The sequence below is a fragment of the Gaeumannomyces tritici genome, assembly GCF_000145635.1.
Source record: "Gaeumannomyces tritici R3-111a-1 unplaced genomic scaffold supercont2.6, whole genome shotgun sequence".
NCBI classification, from domain to species: domain Eukaryota; kingdom Fungi; phylum Ascomycota; class Sordariomycetes; order Magnaporthales; family Magnaporthaceae; genus Gaeumannomyces; species Gaeumannomyces tritici.
The window spans coordinates 1,433,796-1,447,751 of NW_008804550.1; the positions used below are offsets into that span (position 1 = coordinate 1,433,796).

Below are 13,956 nucleotides of genomic sequence, written 5' to 3' on the forward strand. Positions count from 1 at the left end.
GGGGGGGAGGAGAACCGTCCCGTGCTCGGCCCTGGCAAGGAAGCAGGAGGAATCAGGGAGCTCTCCCTGGACATGTTGTATGTTGTGTTGCCGACAGAGATCGGTGGGCCCCGCGTGGAGTCGAGCTTGCGATTGAGCCCCATTTCTGCTTCTACTTTTGAGGTGCTGTGCCGTCGCCCGACGCCCTGCCAGTTTTAGAGGAACTTTTAGAGGAACATAGGCATGTGCCAGTGCGGGACGGCGGGACGCACGCAACGCACCGAAAAGGACGCAGTCAAGGAAGAGATGGGATGGGATGCATCTCGGATGGGGCAAGCAGCTGCACAGGACGACGAGTGCCAAGACAACCAGATCCGCCCCGGGACCTGCTCTTCTTGCCTGGGACCAGCACCGGACGTTGAAATCCCAGAACCGACGGCTTCTACTCCCCTCTCTTGCATGAACCTTGGCTCCATCTCGAGGGCCTGGTGTCGTTTTTGGCCACCACATACAAAGCATTGAAAGCCAACCTGGGGCCATGTACGTTGATCGCATGGTCTCAGGAGCCTGCAAGAAACCTTGAGGATTGGGTATTGAAAAGTGGCCCATGAATGGGCCGTCAACTCGTCTTGGGCCATGCCGGCGAGACATCCCGGTCAGAAACGTGGGCCGACATTGACAGCCGATTCCCGCGCAGAGGCTTTCCCATTGATGATGTCGACGTGCGCCAGGCGGCCGACCTCGGCTGCCTCTGTTGTAGGTCCAAAACAAGAGAACCAAAACAGAGGCCGGCCCATGAATGCGGCCAAAACAAACATCATCATCATTGACACGCGTGTTGGTCCAGATGGAGGGGAGGTCGGCACGTCGGGAAGCGAGGCTCCTTCTTCGTGGCACATGGGACGCTGACTACGTAGGCCGCGTCGATGTGTCGGGACGGCACAGGCCAGCTGAGGCTTAGCAGAGCAGAGAGCAGGGACAACCCCCGATCCCTCTAGCTTATTGGGAATCTGCCATGGCCAGCTCACCGCCAGGACGCTACATGACCAAGAACGACGCAACAATCATGGAAAGCCCGAGTGTTTGCTGGTCGTGTGGCCTGTTATGGGGAAATCAGGGCGGCTGCAGCAGGCCATGCCATGCCATGCCATGATGCCATGCGGCGCACACACACGTCTGTTTTCCATTGCCATTGCTAATTGCCATTTCCATCAGCCCGTGGTTTTGCGTTTGCCTGCTGGCGAGATGCAACATGGAAAGTCCTAAAAAAGAACATGGCAAAAAGTGAAATGACTCGGAACGCGCGGGAGCGGACAAGCTTGGCCTTGACCTTGTCCGACGAACTCTCCCAGAAATGGAAACCCAGAAATGGCAACCCCTAGGCCAGTGAGTGACTTGCAGCAGCGCAAGCACCTGTCCAAACCTCCTAGTCACCAGCTCGTTGCCACCCGCCGCGCGCCCACAACAACCCAGAAACGAAACAGGCGCCTCCACAAGCGCGGGGCGACCCAGCCGTGGCTGCGAAGCGAGAGAGCCAAATGTGAGCAACCCTAGCGACTGTGGCTTGGTCCCCGCTGGTGTTCGCCTCCCTGTGATCTCCAGGGGACGCTGTTGAGGAATTACGGAATCCCTAGGCACGCGCAACATGCCACAGTGTGTATAGGCGGATAGGTTGGGTAGGTAGTGACTAGTGGCGTCTTTGGCTGGTCTGGCCTTGGCCCAACCGGCGACCATGGTCGGGGAGCGAGGAGCGCGAGGATAGACAGATGGGGACTAGATATCATGAGACACGCCCTGGGGGCGCAAAGACCTCGGACTAGGTTACAGCTAGGCACGGTGGCTCAAAATCAATTATCGGCTCGATAACCGCCCGCGTTTCGATAGTCTCAACCCCCCGAGCCGCCGACGTCGTCGCCGCCGCCTCGCTCGCAGCCTCAGTCAAACAGGGCCCCCGTCCCAATTGTGTGACAGCCTAGCTGTGGCGCCTTCTCGTTGGCGGTTAGCAAGGCCCAACAGTCTGACAACCGGCGCAGAGACCGTCTTACCACTACACGTTCCCAACGAACCCCAAAGGGCGTTACCTGTCAGGCACGGTCAAGTGCAAAGGGCTATTTATATGCGTGCCCCTATAGATGCTAGCTAAGGGGTTGGCGGCGCGCAGGACCAACATAACGATAGAGCCTCTGTGCTGCTTACGCTCCTTGGCTCCCTACCGTGCCGTCGCCAACAGCCATGGGTCGCGCACGCCTTGGGAGGAGGACTCTGCCGCACTGCTTTGGGTCGGTAAACACGGCCAAACTTGGTTCCGTGTCATGCTTGAGCGATAGTAAACAGAAGTAGCAAGCTCCCGGGTGTTGAGGTGATAGATCCGAGTGCTCGTCTGCAACAGTCAGTCTGCCTATCTCTCGACGACTAGAGAGCCGCCACGGTGCGTGTCTAGTGTCTTCTAAACAGCCCTTTCCAAGTTGAGTAAGTCCTTTCTCACCCTGGTATTCAAATATTATGTCTCTGTCTCCTATGTCATCACCTCACCTTGCCCCAGCGCGCGCAATCCAGCTGGTCGAGAAAAAAGCGTTGCCTGCTGGCCCGGCGTCAGCCATTAGCAATTGGCCTCGACCAGCGCGCTCCGATTGATTCTTGCCCGTTCCATGGCCTGCTGTTGGGGCAAGTCGCAGCACGCTGCTGTGCAAGGGCGAGCCGCTGTACAGCGGTGGGGCTGCAGCCAGCCGACGAGGGATCTGCCACTGACGGAGGGAGGGCCAGCTGGGGGGTCCCCCTTCCATTTTTCTGGGCCCCGCCGCTAGCGTCATCGCAGGCCACCCAACTGACTTGCACCCCCCCAGACAGGACTTGCACTGGCTCCGCGTATCGTCTTTTGTGGGCTGCACCAAAAAGTGCACTTGGCGAGTGGACACCCGCCCGGCCTAGCACAAGGAAGGTCGTGCTCTCGCAAGCAGTGTGCTACTTTCTCCTAGTGCTCCCTCAGCGACAACCACCTCCCGCAACGTCCCTCCACTCCACTCGGCTACGCTGCTGCTTGCTGCGGATACCACGACGGATGGGCTGGGCTGGCTTAACTGTGAGCCACCGCCATCCAGACTGACCGCATCGTCTCGCTCCATCCATCGTAAATCCTACCCATCCCCAAACACCACCCGTCCCCTTCCTTCCTTCCCCCCCAGGTCTGGGTTGCCCTTCGCGGTCGAGACCTGCAAAACAAACAAACCAGCCTTGGGGGTCGTGGTCGTTCGTGCTCATGTTGATTCATCACTGGCACGAGCCATCTCGACTTTACTGTCGCATCTAGCCCCCCTTTTTTATTATACTCTCCTCTTGTCCACTTCGCTTCTTGTTCGCCCTCCACCAGGACCGCTGGCACTGCCACGGCTGCCACCACCGGTCCACCCATTCTTCTTCGCTTGCCTGTTCCTTCTTCCTCGCCCTTTTCTGACCGGTACATACGACGCCAACCACCAGCACATACCCTCCGACCATCCGTACCTTGGCTGGAAGGATCCTTATTCCCTGCCTGCTTGACAACAACCCTCAGTACTACAGCGACTTTTTAATCATTTTGACCATTCTCTTGGCCGTCCGGCCCTTGTTCGACTGCGAGTTGCCTAGCGAGGAGGACCCTTGGGGACCCTTGCTGTCATCCTTTTTATTCCCTCGGGCCTGATTCAATCAAGACAGCAAGCAAGTCCCTGTTTCAACTCAGGACACGGAATCCTGGGCTTGTGTTTGACCTCGACGGATTGCAGTCAGCCAGCGACGGAGACACAAAAAGGCAACCGCGCTTCCCGCAGCTCGCAACCGAGGTGTTGATCACGACCGGTGCATGCGGAGACCATCTTTTAATTCCGACTAGGGCACCACTCCCTTTAGCGACGCGTCGCTTTACATCAACACCGCACGTTTAAATCCCGCTTCTTTCACGCTGGCGTCGACGGAAGTGGCAGCTGCGACACTGCATCCCGCCGCAACAACACACTCACATTCATCAGTAGCACCGTCAAGATGCTCGAGCCTCTACCCCCGGATCCGTACAAGTCTCTCGACCTGCCCGACAATGCCCCGGCTGATGCCATCAAGAAGCGGTACCGAGAGCTGATCCTGAAGTGCCACCCGGACAAGGTCCCCGAGTCTGAGAAGGCCGAGGCCACCAATCGGTTCGCCGCCGTCCAGGGTGCCTGGGAGATCCTGGGCGACGCGGGCAGGCGGGAGGGCTACCACAAGCTCGTCCAACAGCACAAGTTGGCCGAGGAGCTGACGCGCCACCATCAGCCCTCGCGCGCCTCGGGGGGCTTCTACCCGAGTCCGCAGCCAGCTGCTGGCCACTCGCCCCCGACCTCGCACGCTTTCCCGTCTAGGGGCCCGACAAAGTCGAGCTACACCTACCGCGATACCCAGTCGACGAGCTACACGCGCCAGCAGCCCGACTACTACGAGGACTACGCTCGCCCCACGAGGGAGCATCGCAAGGGCACGGGCTTCGACGACAGCTCCTCGCGGGAGCGCGAGCGGGAGAAGACCAAGGAGCGGGAGAGGACTCGCGACCGGGAACGAGATCGCGATCGGGAACGTGAGCGTGACCGCGACCGCGACCGTGAAAGAGAGCGAGAGCGAGATCGGGGAGATCGCGAACGGGATTCGGACCGTTACCGGGACGCTGATCGTTACCGTGAGCCAGAGCGACACCGTGACGACAGGGAGTGGGAGGAGCGGCGCGAGAAGAAGACCGACAAGGACAAGCCGAAGAAGGAAAAGGATACCCGAGACAAGAAGAAGAGGGAAGAAGAGTCGGAGAGGTTAGCCAAGGAGAGGAAAGATGAGGAAAAGGCAGCCCGCAAGGAGGCGAGGAGGAAGGAGGAGGCTGCAGCGAAGAAGCAGCAGGAGGAGGATGAGAGGCGAGCAAGGGAGAAGAGGAGAATACGGAAGGAGCAAGAGAGACGAGATGAGGAGGAGAGGCTTAAAAGAGAGGCGCTGAGGGAGATGGAGAGGAAAGCCAAGAAGGACAAGGACCGAGCAGATAAGGCACGCAAGGAGGCGTCGGTGTCTGTCGAGGAAATCACAGACGACATGGGCGGTATGCAGATGCGGGGGAAGAAGGATCGGTCAAGAGACCGGGATCGGGACCGGGAACGAGACCGAGACCGGGACATTGCTCGCGACGGCATCAAGATCGAGAGGTCCTCGCGTCGGCAGGGCAGCGGTGGCTCGCCATCGTACATGGAGCAGGCGGCGTCGTACGAGGATGAGAAAGCGGCCGCCAAGAGCAGGGCGATGCTGGGCTCAAAGTATTCCCAACAGCTCGAGTTCGCCATGGGCCAGGGCGCCGGCGGCGGCCCCAAGGTCCATGCGCCCAAGCTCAGCCGTGCCCACACGATGCAGCCCGACCTCGAGACGTCATACATCACCCCGGCGAGCTCGTCCATGCGCAGCCCCGGCGGGCGGCAGTACAAGCTGCCGCGGTCGGCCACGGTTGGCGTCAGCGGCATGGCGACGGGGGCGAGCCACCACCAAGGCCGGAGGGCGTCGTACGACGAGCATCCGAGCGACAGCCACGGCGGCACCACCTACGTCGACCTCCCGGGTTCGCCCTTCCGGTCCGCCAAGGCGGTCAGGCAAATCGACCCCATGACCGCGTCGACGTCGTACTACGGCGAGCCCATCACGTCGAGCTACGGCGTCGATACCGCCAAGTACGGCGACTGGAATGTGCCGACGTCGGAAAGCAGGAGGTACCGCAATCCCGCCACCTACTCGAACGGGTACTGAGCGGTTATGCTGTCAGCTTGCTTTTTTTTCTCTCCTCCATTTCCACTCCTATCGAACCACGGATACAATACAATGGCACGCGGGTGTCTCTCATGGGTTGGCGTGGATACCTCATTTTTCGCTTGGCACCTTTTCGGGTTTCCAATTGTTCGTTTACTTGTCGTTGGGTCGGAGTATACACGGACGTGCCTTCTTTTTCCATTTCCTTGCATCTGGTCCAGCTGGACATCTTTGGGAGCGATTGCCCGGGGACCTTGCTCCCCGATCAGTCTCGCTTCTTGTGGGGGTATTTCCCTGACCTGTTCTGCCATCTGTTTTCTTGCTCTGTTTAGTAGCAACTGCCATCCTGCGGAAACGGCTTACTGTATGACTTATGTGAATCCGAATCTATCACAACCCCGACGAGATTTGTCCGAGTGTGAGAAGGCGTGATGGCGGAGCCGTCGTGACATTTTGAATGCTCGATGAGTTGCGGTGGAAGGCTGGGGGAGAGAAGAGCGTGGGCGACGGTGACAGCGAGGCTTGATGGGACAAAAAGGCGTGGATGGAGGCAGGCTCTTTATTTAACGTGGCTCCCGCCATGTCATCAAAGGCTATAGCTATGTACGATATGGGCCTCGTCTGCCTTGTTTTTCTACGACACACATTGGAGTCGCCCGGGCAGGTGACTCCCGCTGACGCTCCAGGCTTCCCTTCCCCCAACGCCCTCGGTAAATGATGAGGGATGACAAGAAAAGAAGAAGAAAAAAACGACACAAAGGTGTACTCGTGGGCCGCTGCCTTGGACACGGCCCCCATCTCTGTGCCACCCGTTCCCTGCCTGGTGACCTCGAGGGGCAGAGCCGTCGCACTGCCGTTTCTGTTGTACCCCGTGTGTCCAGGCAAGGTAGAACAGAAAGAAGAAAAAACAATACGGAATGCAATTATTGAGTGGCAAGAGAGCAGGAGAGGCGAGGGTAGAAACGAGGAAGGAGGAGTGAAAAAAAAATCGGGGGAGGACTTGTCCAAGAGCCGGCCTGCCCTGCTTCGGACGGCCCCTCACACGAGGTGATCTGCGCTCGCTGTTCCTTGGATGACACAACGACTAGCCAGCAGGCGGCAGGATGCCGACAGAGGTAGGTAAGCTAAGTAAGTAGATATATGTATCAGGTAGCCGCCCTTGACAAAAAAAAAAAAAAAAAGGACTCCCCAAGGCTGGATTCAGTGCCAGCCCTAACTGAGCTGCCGCCTTAACATAACATGAGAGCAGCACAAGGTGAGTTGCAAGTGATGAGCTCAAGCTACAAGTTTAGCACATTGATGCCGTCGGGCAAACTGACCACAAGTAATGGCGGTCGCAGCTGCGCAATCCTTGACCCGTTTCCGCCGACCGCCTTACCAAGAGGCCGCCTGACATCATATCATGTTGGAACCCGGTTTTTCGAATTTACGCTGCACTCGCGGGGTTGGCACGTTGGTCAGCTGCAGCGCCATCCTCTCCGCGTCTGGTTGGCTAGTAGCACGTGACCGATAGGCTGACAGTGCGGCGGGCACCCAAAAGGGTGCCCTTGGCTGCCTTGAGCGGATCCAAGGAGGAGGCTCATCGTCGTGATGGACACGGCGCTTTCGTTCCTCTCGTACGAGCCCAAAGCCGGCGATGCGCCTTACGAATGGAAAGACTTTGACGCCGCAAAACTCCGGCAATACCTAAAGCCGCCATCATCCCTTAGATTCCGAAGATACATAGGCGGCGGCATCGAAGGCGTGGTGCTCCACGCTCGAGCTGAAAACGACGAGGAGGTGGCCGTAAAGATTGTGAGGGCGACACAATGTACCCGTGTTCGAGTCGGGGTCGGTTTGCTAACCATCTTTGCCAGTACTTTCACAACAAGCAGCCAGAGCCGATACGGGGGACCAAACGCCTTTTTGCCTTTGAGCGGGAATGTCGAAATCGTGCGGTCCTTGAATTGGTCTCGACCAGCCTCCGCGAGGCCGACGCAAATGACAGGCCGATTCTACTCCACCCGAGACCCAAGACCCGCGAAGACGCCATCAGAAACCTCCGGGCGTTCTCGAGCGACTACGGCGATAGATATCGATCCGACCACCCGGGAGGCTTTGAGGCCGTCGTTCCTACTGTTCATATCAACGACTGCCTGGGCTGGATGCAGCTAGATGGCGACCAAGTCTGGTCTCTACTTGGCAGGCTAAGGGTGGACCACCAGGATTTGACCAAGCTCCCGTGGTACTTCGCCAAGTTCGTCCCCAAGGGGGACCACCAAAAAGATATGGTCCGGTCACAGTACAACTTTTTCTACTTGGCAGGTTTTGTTTGTGCGCCATACAAAGAAGACAACTGGCGCGGTTCTGGCATTCTTGTGGATATGGGCGACCTGGTGCTACCAATGGCCCCGGAGTGGAAAGCATTCTATTATGGGCGAAGGGTTAATAAGGAATGCGGGGAGTACTGTTTGGAGTAACCAATCACAGCGAAACGACAGCGCTGTCGCCGTCGTGCCTCCGGGTGAGTGTGAGACGGATGATGGGGGCTGATGACGTTGAGGCGAGAGTCTCGATTGTTTGCCTACCAAGAACATCTCGAGGGGCTGCCTAGGCGGCCCGGCGACGGGAGATCCGGAACAAGACCCCCGGATGGATGGGGTATCAGGAGGACGTATCGCCTGGTCTGGCCATGCGGTTGTCCGTGGTCTCCGGCCGAGCCCCCCCCTTTGGCCTGTACCACTATTTTTGATGATGTCATGGAACGGGCACACGCAGACCCCCCTCATCTGCTAAGCTCACAAATGCAAGACATGCCGGGCATTCTGGCGCCCACAAAGGGGCAAGGTGCGGGAAGAAAAAGAAAAAAAAAGAATCGAATCAAAAGGGGAAAACAACGCAGGAAGGAATCAGTACCGGGTTGTTGCTCCGATTTAATGTCGTCACCCAGCGCCCTTTGCGCCCCACCTATAACAAGCGACACAGGAGGATATTGGCGGCTGACCGGGCCCTAGATTGGGGACTACAACACGGTAATAATGAACGCACTACATGGAGATCTACTGCTTGCGGCTGTTTGTTTTGTTTGTGTGTCTATATACTTTAGCTATGAACCACACCCGCTCGGGGATGAGATAACGAGGGGTATTTGAACCTGTCCAAGAAATGCAAAGGAAACAAAAAAAAAAAAAAGGAAACGAAAGCAGAGGATCCGTCGATGGGTATCCGTGAGCGCTCAATACAATCCTACATGTAAACAATGTTTAGGTTTATTTGCTTAGGGGGAAAGAAAAGGGAAAGAAAGATCCTGAGCTACAGGGTGTGTGTATGGCGACTGACATGTCACTGTACAAAATCGGTGGACGCACGTTATACGAGCACGTAGAGCGAGCAGATCTGTGGAGAGCAAAAAGCCCGACGGCTGTTAGCATTTCACCCCATATAAATATACAAAGAGTGAGAGAGGCACGGCAACCCACCAAGCTCAGGCCCATGATCATGGAGCACCAGAAGAACACATTGTTGGCCGTGTGCTTGCCGCGGATCCAGCGCGTCCGCTGCAGCGCAAAGATGGGGAGCTGCAGCATCTGGCAGATGAAGCCGTACCCGCGCAGCTTCTTGGTGATGCAGGCCATGACGATCTCGTGGCCGGCGGCGCTGATGAGGAACGTGATGAGGGTGGCGAGCGGCTTGCCGATATGCGGGCGGCTGGCGCTGTAAACGTGGCGGCGCAAAAAGGCGTAGACGGGCACGTTCCACTCGCGCGAGAACTCCATCCAGTCGGTGCTGTTCCACCAGTCGGCGTAGAAGCGGCGGTCGGCGAAGAGTGTGATCTCGGCGCACGCGCCCAGCACGTACTCGAAGATGACGAGGAAGACGAGCAGGAACGTCATCATGAAGGGGAACAGCAGCCACGAGATGGTCTCGGACAGGATCAGGAGCGTCTCCAACGCCGAGCCCGTGGCCGCCAGTCGGTGCGATGACTCGACCAGCACAGGCAGGATGAACTCCTCGCTCACAATCGTCAGCAGAAAGATGCAGCCAAACACGGCCACGATCTTGGAGATGAGCGACTGCCAGTCCACCTTTGCCGTGCGAGGGTACTCGAGTTCGTAGCACAGCGTGGGGCAGACTATGAAGTCGTAGTAGTTGGCCCACGTTAGGTTGCGCGGGTACGCCGTGTTGCCCATGGGGCTGGTCAGCTCGCGCGCCAGATCCTCGCGCAGCTGCAGCACGTCGTCGTCGTCTCCGTCCACGTGCCAGTCGCCGCCCTCGCGCTCATCCGCACCACTGCCCAGCACCGGCGACGGACCGCTCGCGTCCGCCACCTTGGCCCCTCTGATCTTGACGTCCACGCCACAGTGCGCCGCAGCAGCTTCGTCGATGCTCCCAAAATGGTTCGGGGCCGTGGTGCGCTTGGGGCTCGCCACCTTGATCTCGCTGGGGTACACGTAAGCGGGCGCTTTCGAGGCGGTCGAAGGGTGGTCGAGGGCGCGCAGACGCTTCTCCGTCTCGGACAGGTGGCCGTTGTAGAAGGAGTACGAGTGCATCTTCATCAGCAGTACCATGGTGTGCAGCAGGAAGAAGACCTGCGCGGTCCACGTCCAGTCGAGCAGAAAAGGCAGGGCGATCCAGAGGGACAGCCAGAGGATCTGGTAGATGCTCATGATGGCCATGCCGCCGCGGGCCCACGTCATCAGCCAGCCGGCGGGAGCGGAGCGGAAGACGCGGTGCAGCGGCAGCGAGATAGCCGTAGTAGCGACCATCAGGAAGTCGGCCAGGGCCAGCTCCCAGACCTTGACGGTGAACAGCCCCCAGATTTGGACGCGCATGGGGTAGCCCGTGTCCTTGATGTTGCGCAACATGGTGGTAATGGCCATGATGGCGAGGCCGATCCAGAACAGGTTGAAGAAGCCATGGAAGTCGCGGTAGTCGCTGTTGGGGTCGAGGTGCGAGAGGCGCGACTCGAAATTGGTCGTCGGGAAGAGGCGCCGGCGTTGGGCGTCCTTGGTCTGGAGCTGGAGCTCGCGGTGTTCGCGACGCACCTGCTTGCGCGCCGAGGAGAGGATCTTAACCGACGGCGGCGCATCGGCAGAAACGGGGGTGGATCGGCCGCTGCTGTTGCCGAGGCGAAGGGCCAGTTAGCGGTAGTCGGTGGGCCAAGAATGCGCAGAGCTTCCGGGGTGACTCTGCCTGGGTGGACATACCTGATGGTTGCGCCATCGTCCTGGGGCGTCTCGAGATATGCGCCGTTGGACGATGCGCTACTCAGCTGCGACACCTGCGAGTGCACCAGCTTCCGTGGGCGCGGGCGGAGGACGTGATCGTTGTCGTGGTCGTGGACGCCGTTAGGAAGCTCGACCGCCGTGGCAGCCATGACGTCTTGTTCTCGTGTGGACAGACACCGGGGCCTGACAAGCCGTCCGTCTTGCCGCTAGTTTCGAATGCGGGCCGGCCGTGTCTTGGGAGGTGTGGTTCTTGCTTGTCAATGCCGGTTGGTATCGACCCAATAACCAAGCTCCCTGGTGGTGGCTGAAACAAAGCTGAGATTGACGGGAGAAGGACGGGAGAAGAACGGGAGAAGGATGGGGAAGGATAGGACAAGGAAAGGATACGAGTAGGCAGCTACACAGTAAGTAGACAATAAGGGATGAATAAGTTCCACGCAGCCCTTTTGACCTGCAAAAGCGTGGTGGTGTCGAATGGATGGCAAACGTCTGGTTTCAGCGTCGTCTCCTTTTTCTGCTGCTTATTTCCGACGTCGCTCGTTGGGGGCTCGCTGGCTGGCCCCGACCCTACATCCATCATCCATCAATTCCCATCCTGGACGTCACGTCAGCGGGAAGCCAAGGGAAGGTCGAGCCCCAGTTGCTGTGCAAATGCATCGCCTGTGGGTCAGCCGCCTTGAACTGGTGCGTCATTGCGAAAGCAGGGCTCCGCACAATACGCGGCCTGGATTGATAGCTGTGGACTTGTGCTTGCCCCAAATGGATGACTGTGCTGTCCTCTCTACCAAATTTGAGTGACACCGGGCGACGACCATTGATCATATCATTAGGATTGTTACCCATTTGGACTACCTATGCCCTCGAAATAGCTGATGCACATCACCTGCAGCGGCAGCGTGCAGATGCAGCAGCCCGCCGCCAATCCGTGCGTGCCGTTCTCCTTTTCGGCTCCCCTGCCCCGTCGAGTTCCCCTGCTCCAACTGCCGGGGTCCAAAATGAAAACCTCGGACCCGGGCAGAAAGACAGGACCTCCTGGCCAGCCGAGTCGCTGCGGGTTGTCGTGTCTGCTCGGTGGCTCAGCTGTGGCGACCTGTGGCGTCCGCGTCCAGCGGTGTCCAACTGCGGGGCCCTGAATCTCGCACGCCCTCCCATTCGCGAACATCGTGCACACCGGCGGCCGCTGTCCCTGCTCTCCAACGCCGGGGCATGTCAAACTTACCGCGGGCCCTGCTCTGCCTCCCCGCCTCCAAGTCGCTCTTTCGCCCCGCGCCCTCTATCAGCCTGCACCGCCCCGTCCCGTCCTTCAGAATGGCCTCGTCGTCCTCCCCCGCCGACCGCCGCCCGCTGGTCATCTGCGGCCCCAGCGGAGTCGGCAAGGGCACCCTGATCAAGATGCTCTTCCAGCGCCACCCCGACACCTTCACCCTCTCTGTCTCCCACACCACCCGCGCCCCGCGGCCCGGCGAGAAGGACGGCGTCGACTACCACTACGTCACCAAGGAGGCCTTCAAGGATCTGATCGAGCAGGACAAGTTTGTCGAGCAGTATGTCGAGCCCCCCCATCCCCTATCCCGCCGGGGGCAAATCCTCACCACCAGGCAGCCCGCTAACCCCCCTTCTCTCCGCCCTCCCAGTGCCCAGTTCGGCAGCAACAACTACGGCACCAGCAAGGCTACCATCGGGGAGCAGACGGCCAAGGGCCAGGTCGTCGTGCTTGACATCGAGATGGAGGGCGTCAAGCAGGTCAAGAAGTCGAGCATCGAGGCCCGCTACATATTTGTCAGCCCGCCCTCGGAGGCCGAGCTCGAGAAGCGCCTGCGCGGCCGCGGCACCGAGTCCGAGGACAGCGTCCAGCAGCGCCTGACCAGGGCCAAGGATGAGCTCGCCTGGTCCAAGACGACCGAGTTCGATCGTGTCCTTGTCAACGACGACCTGGAGAAGACCTTTGCCGAGCTCGATGAGTTCGTCTACTCTGCGCCCAAGGCATGAGATGTGCGAGATATCATTACAACTTCTGCGCCGGGTCGGACTGGTAATATCAATTAAGATAGAATCTATGGTCATACGACGATATGCAAAGCGGCAAAACAATAGACTCATCCTTGGCCTTTTTTCAGCGTACTGTCACCCCACCTTAGCATTGGATCCAAGCGTAGCTGTCCACGGACATTGGCGGAGTAGCTGTCATGCGGCGATGACTGCTAATTCCTCCCATCTATCATGCTACCTCTACGCTTATACTGCTTTCACACGCATTGTAGCTCATTCCAGGCTGTGGCCCCATATTTAGGTTGCCTTGACGGAAGAGAAAATCAACTACCGCAGGGTGGGGTCAACAAGTCTGGCCTCGTCTTCGTGGGTGCGGCGTGCTGTTTGCGTCTGCCCGGTGCAATTGGGTCGATTTCCACCGCATGTGGTGCTCGTGTCCAAAAATTAGCCTAGGCGATTATTCGACGTCCTGCCTTTTTTTTCTATTCTGTCGTTGGGACACTTCTGACTAGTCAAACAAGGTAGGCTTTCTAATCCGATTAAAGTTCCTGGGTAAATCTCGACTAGTTGCAGTTACAAAGGGAACAAACGCGACTGCTTTACAAGCTCTTCCTGACTCTTTGGTTGACTATTACTCGTGCGGGCTAAAAGCGCCTGCAATTTAACGGTCCTCCGGAGTAAAGTGCGGCGGGGCAATTCGACGTTTTCGGGGCAATTCGACGTTTTTCTGTAACATTTTTCCCCAGCCAAATTAGCTAGAAACCAATGTATCGCCGAAAAAGGTAATAGTTAGCCAAACTTTTATAGGCACGGTGCATAGCCAAAAAACCATTGTAATTTTAACCCCGCCAATTTAGGCCTTGCGCTTTTGGGTTTTCCAGCCAAATTTTACCGAAATGCCCAGGATCCGGTGCGAAAAAAGCGCGAAAAGGCCCGGGCTAATAAAGCCCGGGTTTTAATAACCCTGGAAGCTTTCGATTAGGGCGGCTTTAAAACCTTCGCC

The 13,956-nt window shown here is 58.2% G+C and overlaps 5 protein-coding genes across 5 annotated transcripts; 3 read left to right on the forward strand and 2 right to left on the reverse strand.

The window, feature by feature from the left end:
* Window positions 1-1,951: 1,951 nt before the first annotated feature.
* Window positions 1,952-2,762, reverse strand: GGTG_10869 (hypothetical protein; the record flags this gene model as incomplete). The annotated part of the gene is made up of 3 exons (XM_009228747.1): window positions 1,952-1,955; window positions 2,176-2,359; window positions 2,729-2,762. 3 exons carry the CDS (start codon window positions 2,760-2,762, stop codon window positions 1,952-1,954), a joined length of 222 nt encoding a protein of 73 aa, XP_009227011.1.
* A 1,234-nt stretch (window positions 2,763-3,996) lies between these two features.
* On the forward strand, window positions 3,997-5,757 carry GGTG_10870 (MDJ1; the record flags this gene model as incomplete). Its single annotated transcript, XM_009228748.1, has 1 exon — window positions 3,997-5,757. The coding sequence occupies one exon, from the start codon at window positions 3,997-3,999 to the stop codon at window positions 5,755-5,757; it is 1,761 nt and encodes a 586-aa protein (XP_009227012.1).
* Window positions 5,758-6,946: 1,189 nt separating this feature from the next.
* GGTG_10871 (hypothetical protein) lies at window positions 6,947-9,052 on the forward strand. The gene is made up of 3 exons (XM_009228749.1): window positions 6,947-7,012; window positions 7,098-7,551; window positions 7,614-9,052. Exons 2-3 carry the CDS (start codon window positions 7,348-7,350, stop codon window positions 8,214-8,216), a joined length of 807 nt encoding a protein of 268 aa, XP_009227013.1. The 5' UTR covers window positions 6,947-7,012; window positions 7,098-7,347; the 3' UTR covers window positions 8,217-9,052.
* Window positions 8,772-11,571, reverse strand: GGTG_10872 (sterol O-acyltransferase 2). Its single transcript, XM_009228750.1, has 3 exons — window positions 10,944-11,571; window positions 9,216-10,854; window positions 8,772-9,132 (listed from the first exon to the last, which is right to left on the reverse strand). The coding sequence occupies exons 1-3, from the start codon at window positions 11,111-11,113 to the stop codon at window positions 9,106-9,108; spliced, it is 1,836 nt and encodes a 611-aa protein (XP_009227014.1). The 5' UTR covers window positions 11,114-11,571; the 3' UTR covers window positions 8,772-9,105.
* A 120-nt stretch (window positions 11,572-11,691) lies between these two features.
* GGTG_10873 (guanylate kinase) lies at window positions 11,692-13,144 on the forward strand. The gene is made up of 2 exons (XM_009228751.1): window positions 11,692-12,508; window positions 12,599-13,144. Exons 1-2 carry the CDS (start codon window positions 12,171-12,173, stop codon window positions 12,951-12,953), a joined length of 693 nt encoding a protein of 230 aa, XP_009227015.1. The 5' UTR covers window positions 11,692-12,170; the 3' UTR covers window positions 12,954-13,144.
* Window positions 13,145-13,956: the final 812 nt, after the last annotated feature.